Source organism: Typopeltis vanoorti, chromosome 15 (assembly GCF_054136105.1).
Source record: "Typopeltis vanoorti isolate ZY-2024b chromosome 15, IOZ_Tvanoo_1.0, whole genome shotgun sequence".
In the NCBI taxonomy this organism is placed as follows: Eukaryota; Metazoa; Arthropoda; class Arachnida; order Uropygi; family Thelyphonidae; genus Typopeltis; species Typopeltis vanoorti.
Window position 1 is genome coordinate 82,319,451 of NC_143563.1, and position 21,153 is coordinate 82,340,603.

Sequence of the window (21,153 nt, forward strand, 5' to 3'; positions counted from 1 at the left end):
ACCCTCTATTCAATGCAGTTTTCACCCATGAACCCCATCGTTCATGCCCCTTGGGTGATCCTACACTCTCACTAACCTGTCCGGTTACATTATTCTAGGTAGGCGCTCTGACGTCATTTTTCCGTGTAGATATAGCCTCTGTCGCTATGCTCGACTCGCACCGATTATACGCGATTAATCCGGATTACTATTATAAACTTTTCTCGGAATTTCGCAAGTACTAGACAGCTTACTTGGGAATTACAAATAACCTAACAATAACTATGACTATATCGCACACATGGACTATACACTTTATAATTATTAGCTGATGTGCAGATATCTCCTTAATTAGTAGTAGTTTATTATGTTAAATCCTGAATGAAGAATTTGCTTGTAAAGCTCTGCATTCAGGATCTAACACTGACAATCTCTTGGATATATTATTCAATAACCCCCCCCCCCTCCTTTTGATGTCTTCCCATTGTTTTGGGGTATTAAGTAGTAAACCTCAGAATATCTAGTGGACTGCATTTAGGCTTAACAGGGAATTAAAGATCATTTGTTAAGAAGTGAAACAGTGTTTTAATTTTATACTATCTGAGAATTTTGGCCAGCTTGGTGAAGTCATTTTAGTAAAGAGAAATATTATCTTGTAATTTCTTCATTGTTAGTCTTGCAATGAGTTTCTTGATCAGAGAGAGAGAGAGAGAGAGAATGTTTAAGATGGCACATTTGTCATAACCATTTTGTAGGAAGATATTACTAAGTATTTGTCAAGCAGATCTCCACTTAATTAATAACATGGCAAACTCTGGTTCCAAGATCTGTTGCCCTTTCTGCTGTCATAAGGGCTGGAGCAAATGGTAAGTTCATTGGAAATAATTATATCAAATGAATGCACGTCCTCGGGGTTTCTTTCTGATCAACAAACTTTTTATACAACCAATGAAGACAAAATTAGTGGATATATTTCTCTTCCTTATATTGGCCCCACTACTACCCAGAATTCTCAGAATAAACTTTCAAAACATTGTTTACTCCTTACTTTATCAAATTGGAATCATTACTTCACTATGCTAAATCTGAACATAGCATACTCTAATAGTCCATAATATGGGCAGACCTAATGTTCTATTGATCAGTGTGTCTCAATGTGAATGTCAGAGAACACTTGAGCCCATAATTCTGTGAAAATATACCCTGCACAGGTGGTGATAAAGTGAAAATGCTTCAGAAACCATTGCTGCTATGAGCTAGTAAGAAAACTAATGTTTTAAATATGGACTTAGGGATGTTAAAGCTTTACACCATATTTTAGAATTTGTTTATTGCTAATGTATGCAATGATTTAACCACTTTTCACTTGAGAGCATACTCTTGCATAACAAAATGCATGTTCACATAGTTGTTTTAAATTACCAGAATCCCATCTAATATTGTATTTGTTAGCATTAGTGATGTTTATACACTTTTTTTATTTATACATTATTTAATTTTCTACATCTGAAGAGTCAGTTGTAATACAAATGGAACTAATTGTGTTTGTGTGTGTATACACACACACACACACACACACACACACACACACACACACACACACACACACACACACACACACACACACACACACACACACACACACACTAATATGTTCTATTATTGCTTCCTTGCAGCATTAGACACATAAAGTGTTCTTGATATCTATATGTGGACGAAGTCTACATTTAGTATATATGTATGTATTTTTTTTAAATTTTCATCTTTTATATATTTTTTAAAAATAAATTTTATGATTATATGTTGATGTTGTGAAATCATGTAGAATTTTCTTATATAATAGGGCCACAATACTTCAGCATAATCCAGCAGCTAAACTATCTCATGCTAGTTCAGGATCTGTTGCCCTTCCTGCTGTCATAAGGGCTGGAGCAAATGGTAAGTTCATTTATAATTCTTTACTAATTTAAGAAAAACTATTTTCATAACACATTCATGCTGGGCAGTGTATGCATGTGTATAAACCACAGGTGTGGAAACTAGGTTTAGCTATGTATGCCACTTCTGTATCAGACAGTCACATTTTCACAAAGCTTATATGCCATGTTATTTGCAACTTTTTCAGTAGACTTTTATTTCTAATATTAGCATTTGTGAAGTGTCCTGATGATATTGTATATCTCAAATATAGTTTAAACTGATTTCTAGTTATATATTTACATAACTATAAAAAAGCATCTTTTTGCTTTACATAAATTGCATGCTCTCTGTACCCAATGACTGCATAATAAACGACTATTATGCATTTTTTCTGGAACTGAAAATTTGAAAGAGGATGCTAGGCCAAATGTGTTTAGTTAACCACTATGTTTACTGCTACAATAAATCAATTTTGATTTATTGTAGCACTAAACATTGCATGTATACAGAATAGAGTGTGGGAGGGGACTGTTTTTCATTATTAGACAATGAATTTCTTGAGTTTTTCAAGTAACCACCTTAAGCAGTATGTAACAGACGCCACAAGTGGATCGAGGGTCTTGGATTTGATTATCTCATCAGAAGATATGGTTGTAAATTAAGTGGTATATCATGCTCCAGTTGGTGAAAGTGAACATGAAGTGATCACTTGGGTGGTGGCCAGCCATATCAGGACTTTTGTGAGAAAGAGTTATATGTGGAATTATAAGGCAGGTAATTATGACAAACTCAGGAGACAGCTTGCAATGATATCCTAGAATGAGGAATTACATGGGAAGGAAATCAATGCTGCATGGTCTTTACAGAATTATCTGGCAGAGGCAACGATTGAGTGTATTCCAAAGGTCAGAAGATTAAATAAGGTAGGTGTAAAATGGGTGACTGAAGAGGTGAAGTGTGCGATCTGGAAGAAAAAAGGCATTTTGAAGGCAGCACGAGATGAGTGAAGATAATCATTTACATGAGGAGTACAAAGAGCAAGCAAGGACGTTGACTCACTTTAGTAAGGGTAGTAGAAGTGCTCCTAGAGAGATTTTTTGATATGTGGCCAGTAGAAGGAAGGACGATTATGGGAGGATGATATTGGTCAGTGATAATGGGAGAATGATAAACACTGAGGAGAATATAGTAGCAGTGTTAAATGAGCAGTTCATTAAAGTATCCATCCTTATGATTGTAATATAATGCAGAACTTGAGAGAGCAGTGGGAATAGGAGAGAATCCACTGATGTTGAGTGAACAGGAGGTATATGAGGAGTTGAGTAAACTTGATGGAAACAAGGCAGACAAAATGGTTGCATTAATTGAGTCTGTTCACCCAAAAATTGTTGGAATAAGTGAGACATGGTTGGATGAGGACGACATCCTGAGAGGAATAGAAATGGACAAGTATGATGTGTTTTGTGAGGATAGAAAGGGTAAAAAAAAAGGGGGAGGGCGCTATTGATGATAGAAAAAGAGTTATGTCCATACAAAGTAGAGATGCAAGATGGAAATAGTGACAGTGGTTTTTGAGGCAGTATGGTGTGAGATAGAGGCAAATAGAATGAAATACTTGGTTGGATGTTGTTATAGATTTGATTATACATTTCATAGTCACTACCATCCACATTAAAGGTCTATAACAACATCCAACCAAGCAAGGGTGATCATTATGGGCAATTTTAATTATGTCAGTATAGATTGGGATGATGAGATAGAAACTGGAAGTAAAGAAAATGATTTTATTTAAGTTAAGGGATATTACATCCCATATTGTTTCATAGCCGAATAAGAAACTCAAAGAGTTTCATGCCGAATATAATAAATATATAAAGTTCGGCGAGTCCAAGCGTAAGCAAATACCTGGATAGTGTTACAACTGACCCTTTAGGGAGTGCAACACTGAGGCAACTCATGGTACGGGTGGAGCAAGCTCCGATCACTATTCTTGATATTTCCCCATAATGTGAAACCCAGCTCCTAGGAGTTGTATTACTGTTCTACGTTATGAGTGAGAGAAGGTCACTACCCAGACCAGTTTCAACCTTTATTGAGGTCTCATCAGTGAGTAGGTAGACCTAGAAATACCTTTCTAGGTATTTCTAGGTCTACCTACTCACTGATATACTGATATCACTGATTTAGGTTGCACTCCCTAAAGGATCATTTGTAACACTATCCAGGTATTTGCTTACGCTTGGAATTGCCGAACTTTATATATTTACTATATTTGGCATGAAAGTCTTTGAGTTTCTTATTCGGCTATGAAACAATATGGGATGTAATATCCCTTAACTTAAATAAGTTTATATGTTTGAATTGAAGCCTTTGGCTCTTTATATAATTAATAAAGAAAATGAGTTTTTGAGGGACAACTACCTCAGACAGTATGTAACAGAGACCATGAAATGATTACCTGTGGTTGCCAGCAGTGTGAGGACCTCTGTGAGAAAAGGGTATATGTACTATGGGAGGAGGGATTATGAAGAGTTCAGCAGACAGCTTGCAGGTGTAGCACAGAATGAGGAGTTAGCTGGAAAAGAAATCAATGCAGGTTGAGGGATTTTCAAGAACTATCTAGTAGAAGCAATGTCTAAATGTATTCCAAGGGTTAGAAAGTTAAATAAAGTAGGTCTGAACCAATTCCATGAGGATTACAAAGACCAGGCAAGGCAGGTGACTTGGTTGGTAAGGGTAGCAAAATTGAGGTATGAGCAGTGGTTAACTAATGAAGCCAAAAAGAATCCTAGGGAGTTTTTTCAATATGTAGCCAGCAAAAAAAAAAAAAAAAAAAAAAAAAAGATTATGGAAGGATAACACTGAAGAAAATGGTATAAAGACAACTGTTGCAGAAGATATAGTGGAGATACTTCATAAAGGTCTTTCAATCTTGTGAATGTGACTTCATTGAGAGATTGAGAGTAGTTGATGATGGGGAGGAGAGACTGACTGTAAGTGAGCAAGAAGTGTATGGGGAGTTGAGCAAACTTGATGTTAATAAGGCTGTGGGACTTGATAATATATCACCCCATATTCTAAAGGAATGTGCCAGGGAGTTGACATCTGCCTTGGCATATTTTTATAATATGAGTCTTACACTGAGTCAAGTTCCTAAGGAGTGGAAGGAGGGCAAGATTGTGCCGCTTCATAAGGGAGATGATAGAACTCAAGCATCAAATTATAGGCTTATCTGTGTGTCAGGTGTTGTGGTTGAGTTATTGGAGAAGCTTGTGAGAACTAGGATCCAGAATTAGGTTGACAACAATTGTGTTATCTTTGATGGACAGCATTGCACAATTGCCAAAATTGGGAAGACAAATCAAAGACTTCTGGATTTGCTAAAGAGAGGTCATGTTTTAGTAATCTACTTACTTATTACAATAAGGTGACTGCTTCCTTTGGACAATGGAGAGGGATACACAGTAATATACTTAGTTTCACAAAGGCTTTTGATAGATTACCACATGATAAATTGATAGTCGAACTAGAATGGATGGGGTTGGATACTAGATTAGCGCATTGGATCGAAGACTGGCTATCTAATAGGTATCAGCAAGTTGTGTATGGTGGAGCAATAGCCTGGAAAAGGAAGGTCACTAGTGGTGTGCCCCACCAGTCTGTTTTAGGGCCACTACTGTTTAACTTGTATATTAATGATATTGGCGAAGATTTGGATGGAGATATTCAGTTGCTTGCAGATGATGCAAAATTGGGACGAGCCATGAAGAGTAGAGAAGATGTAGCCTTACAAGAAGACTTGAGTAAATTGAGTGATTGGGCACAGGAATGGAGATGCAAGTTCAATGTTGAAAAATATAAGGTTTTAAAATTTGGGAAACAAAGATGGGATGCAGAATTTATGCTTGGTGGGGATATATTGTCAGAGGTGGAGGAAATAAGAAATCTTGGGAGTGATAATGGATAAGGATCTGAAATTTAGGGGACACATTGCCAAAATTGTGAAGACGACACAGACTTCTGGGAATGATGTGGAGGATGCTGACTTGTAGAAGTAGGGAGATTCTTGTTCTATTGTATAAGGCTTTGATTAGGCCACACATGGACTACTGTGCCCAGATTTGGTCAAAAGGACAAAGATATGTTGTAAAGGGTCCAAAGGCGACTGACTAAGGTGGTTTCTGACCTCTCGAATGTCAAATATGAGGAAAGATCGAGAAGATGCAATTTACAGAGTCTAGTGGATAGGATGAAGAGGGGAGATATCATAGAGACCTACAAGTTAATAAAGGGTTGTTAAGGATCGATGTTAAAGAGGTTCTACAGAAAACAGTGGGAGATCAGGGGAGAACCAGAGGTCATCTCTGGAAACTGTATAAAGAGGATGTGAGCAGGGGAGTGAGAAGCATATTTTTTTTGCATGCAGATTTGTGAATGATTGGAATGCCTTGCCTGAGAGTGTGGTGTCAGCAGAGAATTTGAGTGTGTGTAAAGGGTAGTATGATGAGCTGAGTGTATGATAAAAGGACCTCCTAGATGAGGCTTGGGTAATAATAATATCACCACATTATTATTAGGGAATGTGTGATCCCACATCTTGAGGGAATGTTCCAGGCAGTTAACATCATCATCATCATCATCATCAAATTCCTGTCATGTACCCTCAAGGGGTGTACAGGATATGACAGTACCACATGAAAAAATTACATCATTACTAACTTCCTATCTACAATTTTCCTCCAAATCAGTCTGTTACTTGTCAAGACTCCAACATTATCAGATCTTATATTTCTATTGTCTAAGGCACTTTGTACCGTATCAATCCACCTATATCTTGGTATTCCTCTGGGTCGTTTTCCTGCCAACCTGGCAGAGAACACTTGTTTTGCTAATCTTTCCTCTCCCATTCTATTTAAGTGACCATACCACCAGAGATTAGCTCTGCTAAAGCATTCCTGGATGCGGACAATGTCAAGTTCTTTCCTAATATCCTCATTTTTAATATGATATTGCCATTGATGCCATCTGTTCACGCCTCTAATCTTTCTCAGGACTCTCATATCTGCAGTCTCTAGTCTTTGGTCAAGTGTTTTACTTCTGACCCAGCTCTCAGATCCATAAGTTAAAACTGGTTTGAACACTGTCTTGTATACAGCTAATTTAGTGTTCCAACTAATTTCTCTCTTATTCCATATGAATTTATTCAATTGACTTCCCACCATACCAGCTTTGCTGATTCTATTGTCTATTTCTATATTTAATTTACCATCTTCAGTAAAAATTGTGCCTAAATAGCTGAAATGTTTTACTTGTTCCACAGGTTCTCCATTCACAACACAGTTGACATTTTCAATGATTCTGCCTATTTTCATTGTCTTTTGTCTTTTTATTGCTGACCTTCATACCATATCTATTACACAGCTATTCAATTTAGTCAGGGAATCTTGCAAACTTGTAGCAGATTTATTTAGAAGTATAACATCATCCACATAAAGCAAAGAGCTGACATTAACATCTCCAGTTCTGATATGTTTAATACCACTTTCCTTCATAATGTGATCCATATAGATAATGAATAACAGAGGGGATAATGTACATCCTTGTCTCACACCAGATTTAACATTAAACCATCTTCCTGTACTTCCTTCAATTCTAACTGCTGACTTACAACTCAAATAAAGACTAAGTATTGCTTGATATAATGCCCCATTGACATCATATAACTGCAGCGTATTGAATAGCTTCTCTCTTGGCACCTTGTCATATGCCTTTCCCAAATCGACAAAACTTAAATACAGATCTTTGTTATATTCCCATGCTTTCCCGACTATTTGTCGTAAAGTGAAAATCTGATCCTGACAGCCTTTATTTGGCCTGAATCCAGCTTGTTCTTCACCAAGCTTTTCTTCCATAATTCTTCTCAACCGTTTCTCAAGTATACTTGCATAGATCTTGCCAGGAACACTCAGTAGGGAAATACCTCTGTAATTCTCACATTTTATTTCCCTTTTTATATATGGGTACCATGAGAGCTCTACTCCAGTCATCGGGAATTCGTCTCTCTGTCCAGGCTTTCTGAACTACAGTGCAGCCACTGTAAGACTCTTATACCACCATATTTCAGCATTGCTGGTCGAATATCATCTACTCCTGCTGCCTTTCCACATTTCAAGCCTTTGATGGCTTTTTCTACTTCAAGTATGGATATGTATTCCTGACTGCATGCCTGGTCAGTGTTTTTTATCACTGTGCTGTCATCACTGCTTGTTTCATTTAGCAGTTTTTCAAAGTAATTACTCCATACTTCAAGAATATCTTTTTCTCCCATTTTCATGTCACCTTTATCATCTCTAATTCCTTTTACAGCACTCTTTCCTCCATTTTTAAGCTTCTTCAACAACCTCCAGAATATTTTGCCACCTTCTTGATATTTATGTTCTATATTCTTGCCAAAGTCCTCCCATGACTTTTGTTTAGCTAGTTTTACACAGTGTTTAGCATTCTTGCATTTGTCTCTATATTCTCTAAGAGCACAAGCTGACTTATTTGACAGGAACTTTTGGTATGCTTTCTTCTTTTCCTTCACTGCCTCTTTAACTTCCTGTGTCCACCAGGGAGTTCTGATTTTTTTATCCTTGCACACAACCTCACCACATGTCTCTCTGGCAGAATCAATCAATGTTTTCTTCAGAGTTTGCCACTGAATCTTCAAGGTTTGATTCCTGTTCTCAAACTCTTTCATTTTTTCTTCAATAATCTTTGTGTATTTTGGTCTACAGTTCACATCTGAGAGCTGCTCAACTTTTATTCACTTTAAAACTTTCTTACATGTCATTCTTTTCAATATGAAATTCAATTTTATCCTGCTCAAGACTAAATAGTGATCACTTCCAATTTCAAATCCTCTGTACACTCTAGTGTCCTGCACAGGGAGAAAACATCACTATCAACAATAACATAGTCAATGAGACTTTTCTTATTCCTAGCCTCTTCTCTCCATGTGAATTTGTGCACATTTTTATATTGGAACATGGTGCTAGTAATAACCAGTCCATGTCCTGAGCAGAAATCCAACAGGTATTTGCCATTATTATTAGCTTTGCTCTTTTCTCCAAATTTTCCCAAAACATTTTTGTATGTCTGACAATCATTTCCTACTCTGCTATTTAGATCCCCAACAAGGACCAACTTTTCCTTTTTCATTGTGTCAGTTGCTTTTTCTAGAGCGTCAAAAAATTCCTCTACTTCTACCTTAGTAGAACCTTCTGTGGGACCATAGGCACAAATAAGTCTCATTGTCTTTTCCCCATTCTCATATTTGCCCATATTACTCTACTTGAGACTGACTGCCATTCAAGAAGATTAGCCTCGTATTTTGTATTGAATACTATGGCTACTCCTTCTTTTCCTTGATTGTCATTGCCTGAATATAACATTTTGTATTTATTGCTCAGAAAGATCTCACCAGTTTTGGTCTTTTTTGTTTCAGTCACCCCTATTATGTCGATCTGGTACTTATCTAATTCCTCAGCTAGCTCCATTTCTTTGCCATTCAGGCTTCTTACATTGATAGTACCGATCTTTAACTCTGGTGATGTTGAGTTTGTTTTCAGATTTGTTCCAGTAGCTGACTTTTCGCTGTTCGCCCTGGTTCCCTGGCGAAAACAATGGGGGCCTTGTTTAACCGGGCAACGCCCCAGCCGGCATGAAATTTTGTCATGTTGTACCATCATTTTTTATTTTGGTTTAACCAATAAGAATACAATTTGGTCAGCTAAATCCCAAATTGCCAGCCCATCCTCGTTCGTTCAGTATCAAAGTAGATACCCAACAGGGTGCACCACGAGAAGGTGAGGATTGGACATTAGGTCAGAAGCCCTGGTCGGTTCTTCGCATTCCTTTAAAGGCTATGTGGAGGTCTCCTCTCAGTTATACAGCTTTGACCCTTAAGCACCCCCCTATGAGCCACAATTTTATTTTTCGATAATTCTTTTATTTATGTTAACTTAGTAATTTTTATTACTTAATTAATAATTAAAATAAATAAAATATAACAAAACTGTTACATTTCCCTATCATACTATAATTCAAATTCTTAAAAATAAAACAATAAAATGCATAGCACGGCAATTGCTTTATTGCTTACACTGTGGCAATAAAGCAATTGCTTTATTGCTTACACTTTTTTCTTCTAATTTTGTGTATAACTAAGGCCATCGACAGGATTTTAGGGCCCGGTAGGAACAATTGGAATAACTGATAAAAAGGAACAAGAACAAGTTGAGAACGAAATGAGAAGTGTAGAGAGATACATCCAAGATTGTTGGATATCATTAGATTCCTAGCTAAGCAAAATTCGGCTTTATGAGACTGATAATGAACCTGAATAAACGGGAAATAGAGGAAATTTTTTAGAATTAGTTCATTTGTTGGCAAAATACGATCCAGTGCTATGTGAACATATTCTAAGAATTAAACTGGGAAAAAAGTTAAATCCATGCTAAATCCTATATGTCACATACTATTCAGAACGAGTTTCTAGAAATTTTGAAAGAAAACATAAGAAACAAAGTTATGGAGCAAGTAAAAGAAGCAAAGTATTTTTCTATGATATTTGGCAGCACCCCTGATATTTCTCATAAAGGATCAAAAGATCCAAGTTTTATGCTCCTTATGATCGATAGAAATAAAGTGAAGGTTGCATAATCATTTGTTGATTTCATTGAAACAAAAGGTAAAACTGCCAAGAATATTTCAACTATTTGTGATGATGTGGGGATAGTCGTGGATCGTCGGTGTAGTAAGAAGAAACTGATAGCAGGTGAAGAATCACAAGATGCTGAACTGTCATGCGAAACTGAGTTGAGAAGGGAAATGCTTTTTTTTTTTCCACTGGACAGAGTGATCCAAGAAGTCACCAAGTCATTTCGACAGCATCATGTTCTTGCTGAAAGATATGCCTTCCTTACTCCATCGAATCTTTTGAATGATAAATATGAATGTCAACTAAATTATGATCATGATGACATTAATAAGGAAGAGGTCCTTCGTTGAGAGAAAAGACTTCAGTTTTATTTCTGTTGCTGCTACTCAAGATGAAACAGAGACGTGGAAGGACAGCCCCATTAAACTTTTGCAGTTTATTCTAAAATACAGTCTCGAGAACTCAGTTCCAAACATTCTAATACTACTGCAAATTTTACTCACAATTGCTGTAAGTGTTGCTAGTCATGAGAGGAGTTTTTCTAAATCAAAATTGATTAAGAATTACCTAAGATCTACGAGTACCTTGCATTTAAGAAATCTTGCCACAGAACAGCAAATGAGTGATGAAATAGACTTTGCCAATGTCATCGACGATTTTGCTAACAGAAAAGCAAGAAAAATAACATTTTAGAATGTTGGAATAAAGTTTTACTTCAAAAATAAACACAGTGTTTTAATTTATTTCCCTATACATTGTTTTGACTTTTTGTAGTATTTATGGTGTGTATTGAAAGGGTAGCAAACTTAGGGACCACCCTGGGTGGAAAAAGCTCCAGCTACGCCACTTCTACTACTAAGAGTATTTCATGTGGCAGTGAGTTTGAAGCCATCCGGTGTGAGATAGAATCTAATAAAATCAATTACATAGTGGGATGTTGTTACAGACCTGGTGGATCGATTGCTAGCGATGAAGAAATGCATCACCAAATAGAAAAGATGAGAGTGAAAAGAGTAATCATAATGGGAGACTTTAATTATCCAAATACTGATTGGGCAGTAAAATCTGATGAGAAGAATGAAACAATTTATTGAGTTGTTGCAAGACAATTAGCACATGCAGCATGTGACAGAAAGAACTCGAGGTCAAAGAGTGCTAGATTTGATTAGTGTCGAAGGGTATTTCATTTAAAGATGTAACTATTCTTCGTATGGTTGGTGACAGTGATCATGCAGTACTCACTTGGGAAGTGACTAAGTTTATGAATGTTCCATTCAGAAAAGGTTACATGCTGAACTTTGGAATGAAAATATTACAAGGGGTTTCTGGAAAGTAAGGCAACACATTTTTTTTTTCTTCTTAATAATGATGAAAGGGAACGAGATAAAACATGGTGGACAGAGAGACCAATTAATAACATTCAAAAAGACGGGAATTGCAGTGTGGTGCTATTGTGTGAGTGTGGTCCAACAACAGATGTCCGTAAAGTTATTCATTTTTTTGCAAGCAAAACGGACTTAACCAAGTAATACAATGACATTCACTGCAAACTGGTTGCTGTGTATGGCAAAAAGGTGATGTCAAAGAAGCAGGTGTGTTTTTGACACAATAAATTTAAAAGCAAGCTGTGGTGACATTGAAGATCGGCATCAGGCATTCATGGAGCAACACAGAAGACAACATTTCACGCATTGACATCATTTTTGAAGACTGGTAAGTGAAACTGCACAAGTGGTGAATTTAAGTCCACTATTTACAAAATTGTTCACAATGTCCTTGGTGTTTTCAAAAGGTGTGCTCCAACAATTGTCAGAGGAGCACAAAGCAACATGCATGGAGATGTGTCTACAGAATCTGTTGCAATACAGTGACAAAGGTAAGGATTTACTCACTCGCCTAATCACAGGAGACAAAACGTGGGTTTTCATCACTTTGCTTGGAAAGCAAACAAGATTCCATGACCTGGAAACATCCACAAAAAATTCAAAACTCTTCTCACTGTCCAAAGTCATGGCCACAAATTGCCAAGGCATTCTGTTGGTGGATTTCTTGCCAAAGGGATGAAAAATCAATGCCAACAGGCAGTTAACAACAGCTTTAATATGCATTTTTAATATAAGTCTTAGTAGCCCAGGTTCCAAAGGAATGGAAAGATGGCAAAATTGCTCCACTTCGTAAAAGAGGTGATAAGACTAAGGCTTCCAAATTATAGGCCAATCTGCTTGTCTGGAGTTGTGGTCAAAGTGTTTGAGAAACACTTTGTCCTCACCTAGTGAGGACAAGGATTCAGAACTGGATTGACAGCACTAAAATTTTCTTTAATGGACAACGTGGGTTTGCTAAAGGAAGTTCAAAATTTAGCAATGTGCTTCCTTATTATAACAAGGTGTTGAATACATTGGACAAGGGGGGAATCATATACAGTACTATATTTAGATTTTGTAAAGGCTTTTGGTGGCTTACCACATGACAAACTAGTAGTAAACTGGAACAAATGGGGTTGGATAGTAGATTAGTGCATTGGATTGGAGTTTGGCTTTATGTATGTGGGGAAGTGATATCCCAGAAGAGGAAAGTCACTAGTGGCATGTCCTAGGGATCTGTTGTTTCATTTGTATATCATTGGAAAGGGCTTATAAATGGTGATATACAGCTGTTTTCAGATGATGCAAAGTTGGGGAGAGTTATGAGAAGTAGAGCAGATATTGTAGCTTTGCAAGAGGACCTAAATTGACAGTGTGAATGGGTGAATGTGTGGAGATATCAGTTTAATGTTACAAAGTGTAAGGTTTTAAAATATGGGAAGCAAAGATGGGATGCAGAGTATAGGATTGGTGGGGGATATTTAAGAGGTGATGTGATGAGTGATTTGGGAGTTGTGGTGGAATGTTTTTCACACAGTATAGGAACATTTTTATTCTAGTTTTGGAACCAACAGATGTAATAAACTATATCTATTCCTGAATAAAAATGAATACTTCTATGTATTACAAGAAGTGGTTGATTACAGAATACAGTTGACCCTTGAAGAATGCGGGTTTGAACTGCACGGGCCCACTTATACGCATAGTTTTTTGACTAAATATATTGGAAACATTTTTGGAGATTTGCGACAATTTGAAAAAACCCACAGATCAACTGTGTACCTTGGAAAAATTAAGAAAAAGTTAGGTATGTCATGAATGCATAAAATATATGTAGATACTAATCTATTTTATCATTTACTACCATAAAATATACACAAATTTATTATAAAAAAGTTAAAATTTATCAAAACGTATGAACTCAAACATTTACAGACCGTACATGGCACAATTTGCAGTTGAGCACTGTAAAGAAACATAAAAATGCAGCATTAAATCATAACTGCATAAAATTAACTGATATTAATTAGTTCATACCTGTAAATAAATATAAATAATTTCTTTTTTATATTATCTTTTATTTTTGATGTCTAGTGCGAGTAATATGTATAACATCTGCAGTGTTTATATCATATAAGGCAATATTGATGTTGCTGTTGATGTTTCTGTTTTCATGTCTTGTAAACAGACATGTAAACTTATGGTTATTATTTAAATGTATTTTCTCTTTCTTATGATTTTCTTAATAACATTTTCTCTATTTTACTTTATTGTAAAAATATAGTATATAATACATGTATAAAAATTTGTTAATCGACTGCTGATGTTATCTGTAAGGCTTCTGGTCAACAGTAGGCTCTTAGTGGTTAAGTTTTTGTAAGCAAAAGTCATATTTGGATTTTCAAATATACAAAGGGATTGGCACCCCTAACCCGCACCTTGTTCAAGGGTCAACTGTACTGGCATATATGCAGTATTTATTATTGATGAGACAGGGGAGCTTCTGTAGATGAGAGAGGGGGCAAAGCTAATAATAATGGCAAATATCTGTTGGATTTCTGCTCAGGACATGGACTGGTTATTACTAACACCATGTTCCAACATAAAAATGGGATTTTTGGTGTTTTTTGTGTGGGTTTTTCCTTAGAAAATTGGTTTTATAGTATGTTAGAATGATTTTCGTGTTTTTAGAGTATTTTGTGTGTCTTTATAACATATTTTATTGGGGCTGTCGCTGCTAGAGGGATTCTTAGTGTGTATGTTCGTGAAAGCTCCGGATAAGATAAGCATTATGTTCAGTTATCGTTGATAAATTTATTTAATATTGCGTAGTTTTGTTTGCCTTGCGTCTCTTAGTGCATCTTTTTGTGTGTTTTTGGTGTGTTATAATTTGATAAAATACGCTGCAAGTAAATATGGCTCCAGTAAGAAGGAAAATGGCAGCCAGTAATGATGGTTCGCCATCTTTATCAAAGAACGGTAGTATAAAAGAGATGATTCAGTGTACTAGCTGCGAAATGTACGCTTTGCGGAGTGTGGTTAGATTATAATAAAGGAGTGAATGTGTGTAGAAAATGTAGGGAGAATGAGAAATTGAAGAGTATTTCGGATCGTGAGTGTGATATTTTTGTCAAACTTCAGAATTAAGAAAATAGGGATATGACAAGAAACGGCGAGGTTGTACCAGAGAATTGTGAGAGTGTGAATGTAGAAAGTGTGAATGATAGTTTTAATAGTTTTACTGAGAATAAAAAAGATGAGATAGACGCAATGAGTGAGATCGTGTGAATGGTGCGATACAAAGGGCAAAACAGCAGCTAGAGCGTATGAGCAAAAGTCGACTGAATGAACCAGCCAATAATAAAAAGTATGACAGGAAAAATAGACATATGAGCGTGAACATGAACAAAATGAAGGATAGAGTGCTGTATGGAGACTCGTTAGTACGAGGTGTGATAGTAGAGGATTTGACAAAATCGTACCAACCTGGTGCGACCATAAAGGACGTAACTGAGTCTATTAGAGAGCAAAAGGAAAGGGTGAAAGAAATGATTGTTGTGGCAGGTACAAATGATTTGAAAGGAGACAAAATGGAAATGATAGAAGACCTGAATGAATTGTTTGAGGTAGCAAAAGAAAAGAGTGAGAGAGTTAGAATGATTAGTCTTTTGCAACGGTATATGACAGTGAAATGTTTAAAAGGAGGGCCATAATTGCGAATGACTTTATGCGTGGATTATGTATGATGAGTGGTGTGGAATTTGTGGACGTGTGGAGTGAGTTCGATGGGCGAAAGAATCTATATAAAATGAATGGCTTGCATTTGAATGGTTACGGTGTAAGAAGACTTGAGAAAGTTTGCTGAATGTGGTGGATGTGCAAATTTAGGGAAACTAGATTTATTAAGGGGGGGGAGTAGATATACAGTCCTTAGGGAGGCAGTTGAATGTAAGAATGAATATAATATGCCCAAGCAAATAAGGACAACAAATCAGAGTGGAATAGTTAATATAAGGCATCAAGGTAGGGTTGGGGTTAATGGGGTCTTAAATTCATGTACACTAATGCTAGGAGTATTAGGAACAAGAAGGAAGAGTTTTTGGCCATGGTTGGCACTTCCAGACCACAGGTTATTGGTATTAGTGAAACATGGCTGACTGTAGATGATATAGCTAGTGGGATTGAATGATTGAATTGAATGTTCAGGAATGACAGGGAGAATAAAATGGGGGGGGGGGTATTGTTGATGATAGCTGATGAGCTGCAGCCAAGGAGAATAGAAGTTGAATTGCAGGATAGAGAAAAGAGCACATTTGAGGCCATTTGGTGTGAGATTGTGGCTAGCAGAACTAAATATACAATTGGGTGCTGCTATAGACCAGGTGATGGAAAAGATGGTGGTGACAGTATGCACAAGCAAATAGAAGAAATGAGTGGAAGGAGGGTGATTATTATGGGAGATTTCAACTATGGTCGCATTGATTGGAGTGAGGAGAGGACACATGGCAGGAAGGAATTGGATTTTATGCTGTTATTAAGGGATAACTATCTGCAACAGCATGTAATGGAAAATACTAGGGGTCAGAGAGGCTTGACCTAGTAATTACATCTGAGGATTTGGCTGTAACAAATATGACCACATTGCCACCAATTGGTGAGAGTGATCATAGGGTCTTGACTTGGGAGGTGGCTAAAGGTGTAAAATTTTCAATTAAGATAGGGTACATGCGGAATTATCGGGCTAGAAAGTATGACAAGCTTAGGAGTTTGATTGGTTCAGTGCCATGGCATGTACAACTGCAAGGACTAGAAGTCGATAGTGCATGGGAGGTAGTTAAGAAGTGTTTGCATGAAGCAATGGCTGACTGTATACCTAGAGTCTGAATAATAAATCAACTAGGGGTTAAATAGATGAATAACACCATTAAGCTTGAGCTGCAAAAAAAGAAACAACTATGGAGGGAATTTAAGGAGAAACGTGACCGGCAGGCACACGAACGGTATAAAGCGTAGGCCAGAAGGGTAACAAGTGTGGTAAGAAAAGCAAAAAAGGATTACGAAAGAACATTGGCCATGCAGGCTAAAGAGAATCCTAAACAGTTTTTTAGATATGTAGGAAGTAAAAGGAAAAATGTACATGGCAGAATGATTTTAAAGAATGCCGATGGTAGGGAGGTAACTGAATCAGTTGATATAGTTGAGTTACTGAGTGAGCACTTTGTAAGAATATATCATCCAGGTGGTGACATTGCAGAAACGAATGTACCAGTAGATTATACGGGAATTGTGGTGAATGAAGTGGAGGTGAGTAGTCTATTGCATAACCTCAATGTCAATACATCTGTGGGATTGGATGGTATACCAGCTCGTGTTGTACGAGAAGTAGCTAAAGAATTGTCAGTACCCTTGACCATTTTGTTTAATTTGAGTCTCGGGTCTGAGTTAGTCCCGAGGGGGTGGAAAGAGGGGAAAATAGTTCCACTGCATAAAGGTGGTTCCAAGACTGCTGTTGTAAATTACCGATAGATTAGTATATCAGGAATCATTGTCAAGGTCTTAGAGAAATTAGTCAAGAAAAGAATACAGGATTGGATAGATGAAAATGGGATATTGTATGGGGGACAACATGGTTTTGTGAAGGGTAGATCATGCCTCAGTAACTTGCTCACGTATTATAACATAGTGACGGCTGAACTGGATAGTGGTAATGGGTTTACAGTAATACTACTGGACCTTGCCAAGGCTTTTGATAGGATACCACATAGAACCCTAATCAGTAAACTGGAGTAGATGGGGATAGATATAGGGTTGGTGAGATGGATAGGACGATGGTTGAAGGATAGATACCAGAGAGTGGTTTATTCAGGAGTGGAGTCTAAAAGACAGCTTGTGACTAGTGGAGTGCCACAGGACTCTGTTCTTGGACCACTGCTTTTCAATTAGTTCATCAATGATATAGGAAAGGATTTGAGGTTCACTTGTTTGCTGATGATGCAAAGTTGGGTAGAGCAATTATGAGTGCGCAGGATGTCAAAATTTTACAGGATGATTTGGATAGTTTGGAGGACTGGGCTAGGAAAACTGAATGTCAATTTAATGTGTCAAAGTGTAAGGTTATGCACTTTGGGGTGAAAAGAATAGCAGCAGTATATCGCATTGGTAGAACCGTACTCCAGGAGATTGATGAGGCCAGGGATTTGGGAATGTTGGTGGATAGGGAATTGAAGTTTAGGGGCACATTGCAAAAGTTACTAAAACAGCTCACCAAATCGCTTGGCTTCTGAAAAATAATTTAACATGCAGAGACAAACAAGTTGTTGTTCCTCTGTATCGAGCCTTGATAAGACCCCCACCTGGACTACTGTGCCCAGTTATGGGCACCAGGGTTTCTTCGTGATGGGGAGGGTGGAGAGTGTCCAGAGATGAGTGACCAATATGATAGCAAGTCTGTGGAATGAACCTTATGAGAACAGGTTGAAGATTTGTGGGTTGCAAAAATTGGTCGATAGGCGAAGGAGGGGTGATATGATTGAGACATTCAAATTACTGAAGGGTTTCTATAAGATTGATCCAGAAGATATTTTTGAAAATATGACTGGTGGTGGGAGGACTAGGGGCCATGAATGGAAGCTGGGCAAGAGCGTGGTTGACAAGGGTGTTAGAGCTAGGTTTTTTACTTGGAGAGTAGTGAATGAGTGGAATAAGCTTCCAGAGTTTGTTGTGGGTGCTACGACCGTGAATGAGTTCAAGGCAAGGTATGATAGATACTGTGTGAATGTCGAATAGTTGTTCTTGACATGATGTTAGGGCCTCCCTCGATGAGTCTGTAGACTCCTTGGAGTTGCCCGGAACAATAATAATAATAATAAAAATGTGCTCAAATTCACATGGAGAGAAGAGGCAAGTAATAAGAAAAGTCTCGTTGACTATGTTATTGTAGATAGTGATGTTTTCTCCCTGGTGCAGGACACCAAAGTGTACAGAGGATTTGAAATGGGAAGTGATCACTATTTAGTCTTGAGCAGGATAAAATTGGATTTCATATTGAAAAGAATGGCATGTAAGAAAGTTTTAAAGTGAATAAAAGTTGAGCAGCTTTCAGATGTGAACTGTATACTAAAATACACAAAGATTATTGAAGGAAAAATGAAAGAGTTTGAGAACAGGAACCAAACCTTGGAGATTCAGTGACAAGCCTTGGAAAAAACCCTGATTGATTCAGCTAGAGAGGCATGTGGTGAAGTTGTCTGCAAGGATAGAAAAATCATGACTCCATGGTGGACACAGGAAGTTAAAGAGGCTGTGAAGAAAAAAGAAAGCATATCAAAAGTTCCTGGCAAATAAGTCAGCTTGTGCTCTTAGAGAATACAGAGACAAATGTAAGAAAGCTAAACACTGTGTAAAACTAGCTAAACAAAAGTCATGGGAGAACTTTGGCAAGAACATAGAAAATGAATATCAAGAAGGTGGCAAAATATTCTGGAGGTTGTTGAAGAAGCTTAGGAATGGAGGAAAGAGTGCTGTGAAAGGAGTTCGAGATGATAAATGTGAAATGAAAACGGGAGAAAAAGATATCCTTGAAGTATGGAGTAATTACTTTGAAAATTTGCTAAATGAAACAAGCAGTGATGACAGCACAGTGATAAAAAAAACACTGACCAGTCATGCGGTCAGGAATACATATCCATACTTGAAGTAGAAAAAGCCATCAAAGGCTTGAAATGTGGAAAGGATAGCAGGAGTAGATGATATTCGACCCGAAATGCTGAAGTATGGTAGTATAAAAGTCTTACAGTGGCTGCACTGCATAGTTTAAAATACCTGGACAGAGGGATGAATTCCCAATGATTGGAGTAAAGCTCTCATAGTACCTATATATAAAAAGAGAAATAAAACTGAATGTGAGAATTACAGAGGTATATCCCTATTAAGTGTTCCTGGTAAGATATATGCAAGTATACTTGAGAAACGGTTGAGAAGAATTGTGGAAGAACAAGCTTGATTCAGGTCAAATAGAAGCTGTCAGGATCAGATCTTCACTTTACGAGAAATAGTGGAGAAATCACGGGAATATAACAAAGATTTCTATTTGAGTTTTGTTGATCTGGAAAAGGCATATGACAAGGTGCCAAGAGAGAAGCTATTCAACACGCTACAGTTATATGGTGCCAATGGGGCATTATATCAAGCAATACTTAGTCTTTATTTGAGTTGTAAGTCAGCAGTTAGCATTGAAGGAAGTACAGGAAGATGGTTTAATGTTAAATCTGGTGAGACAAGGATGTACATTATCCCCTCTGTTATTCATTATTTATATGGATCACATTATGAAGGAAAGTGGTATTAAACATGATATCAAATTGGAGATGTTAATGTCAGCTCTTTGCTTTATGCGGACGATGTTATACTTCTAAATAAATCCGCTACAAGTCTGCAAGATTCTCTGACTAAAATGAATAACTGTTGTAATAGATATGGTATGAAGGTCAGCATTACAAAGACAAAGACAATGAAAATAGGCAGAATCATTGAAAATGTCAACTGTGTTGTGAATGGAGAACCTGTGGAACAAGTAAAACCTTTCAGCTACTTTGGCACGATTTTTAGTGAAGATGGTAAATTAAATATAGAAGTAGACAACAGAATCAACAAAGCTGGTATGGTAGGAAGTCAATTGAATAAATTTAAATGGAATTAGAGAGAAATTAGTCAAAATACTAAATTAGCGGTATACAAGACAGTGTTCAAACCACTTTTATCTTATGGATCTGAGAGCTGGGTCAAAAGTAAAACACTTGACCAAAGACTAGAGACTGCAGATATGAGAGGCCTGAGAAAGATTAGAGGCGTGAACAGATGGCATCAATGGCAATATCATATTAAAAACGAGAATATTAGGAAAGAACTTGACATTGTCAGCATCCAGGAATGTGTTAGCAGAGCTAATCTCGAGGAAAGATTAGCAAAACAAGTGTTATCTGCCAAGTTGGCAGGAAAACGACCCAGAGGAAGACCAAGATATAGGTTGATTGATACGTACAAAGTGCATTAGACGATAGAAATATAAAATCTGGTAATGTTGGAGTCTTGACAAGTAATAGACTGATTTGGAGGAAAATTGTAGATAGGAAGTTAGTAATGATGTAAATTTTTCATGTGGTACTATGATATCATGTACACCCCTTG

General features: G+C 37.1%; 1 protein-coding gene across 1 annotated transcript in view; it reads left to right on the forward strand.

Annotated features, from left to right (window-relative positions):
• The window catches only part of rhea (Talin_middle and talin-RS domain-containing protein rhea), a 709,058-nt gene that overhangs the window by 299,657 nt on the left and 388,248 nt on the right, over window positions 1-21,153 (forward strand). Inside the window, exon 15 of the mRNA XM_090405775.1 lies at window positions 1,823-1,917. Within this exon, the coding sequence (XP_090261901.1) occupies window positions 1,823-1,917 (95 nt within the window). The remainder of the gene's footprint in view (window positions 1-1,822; window positions 1,918-21,153) is intronic.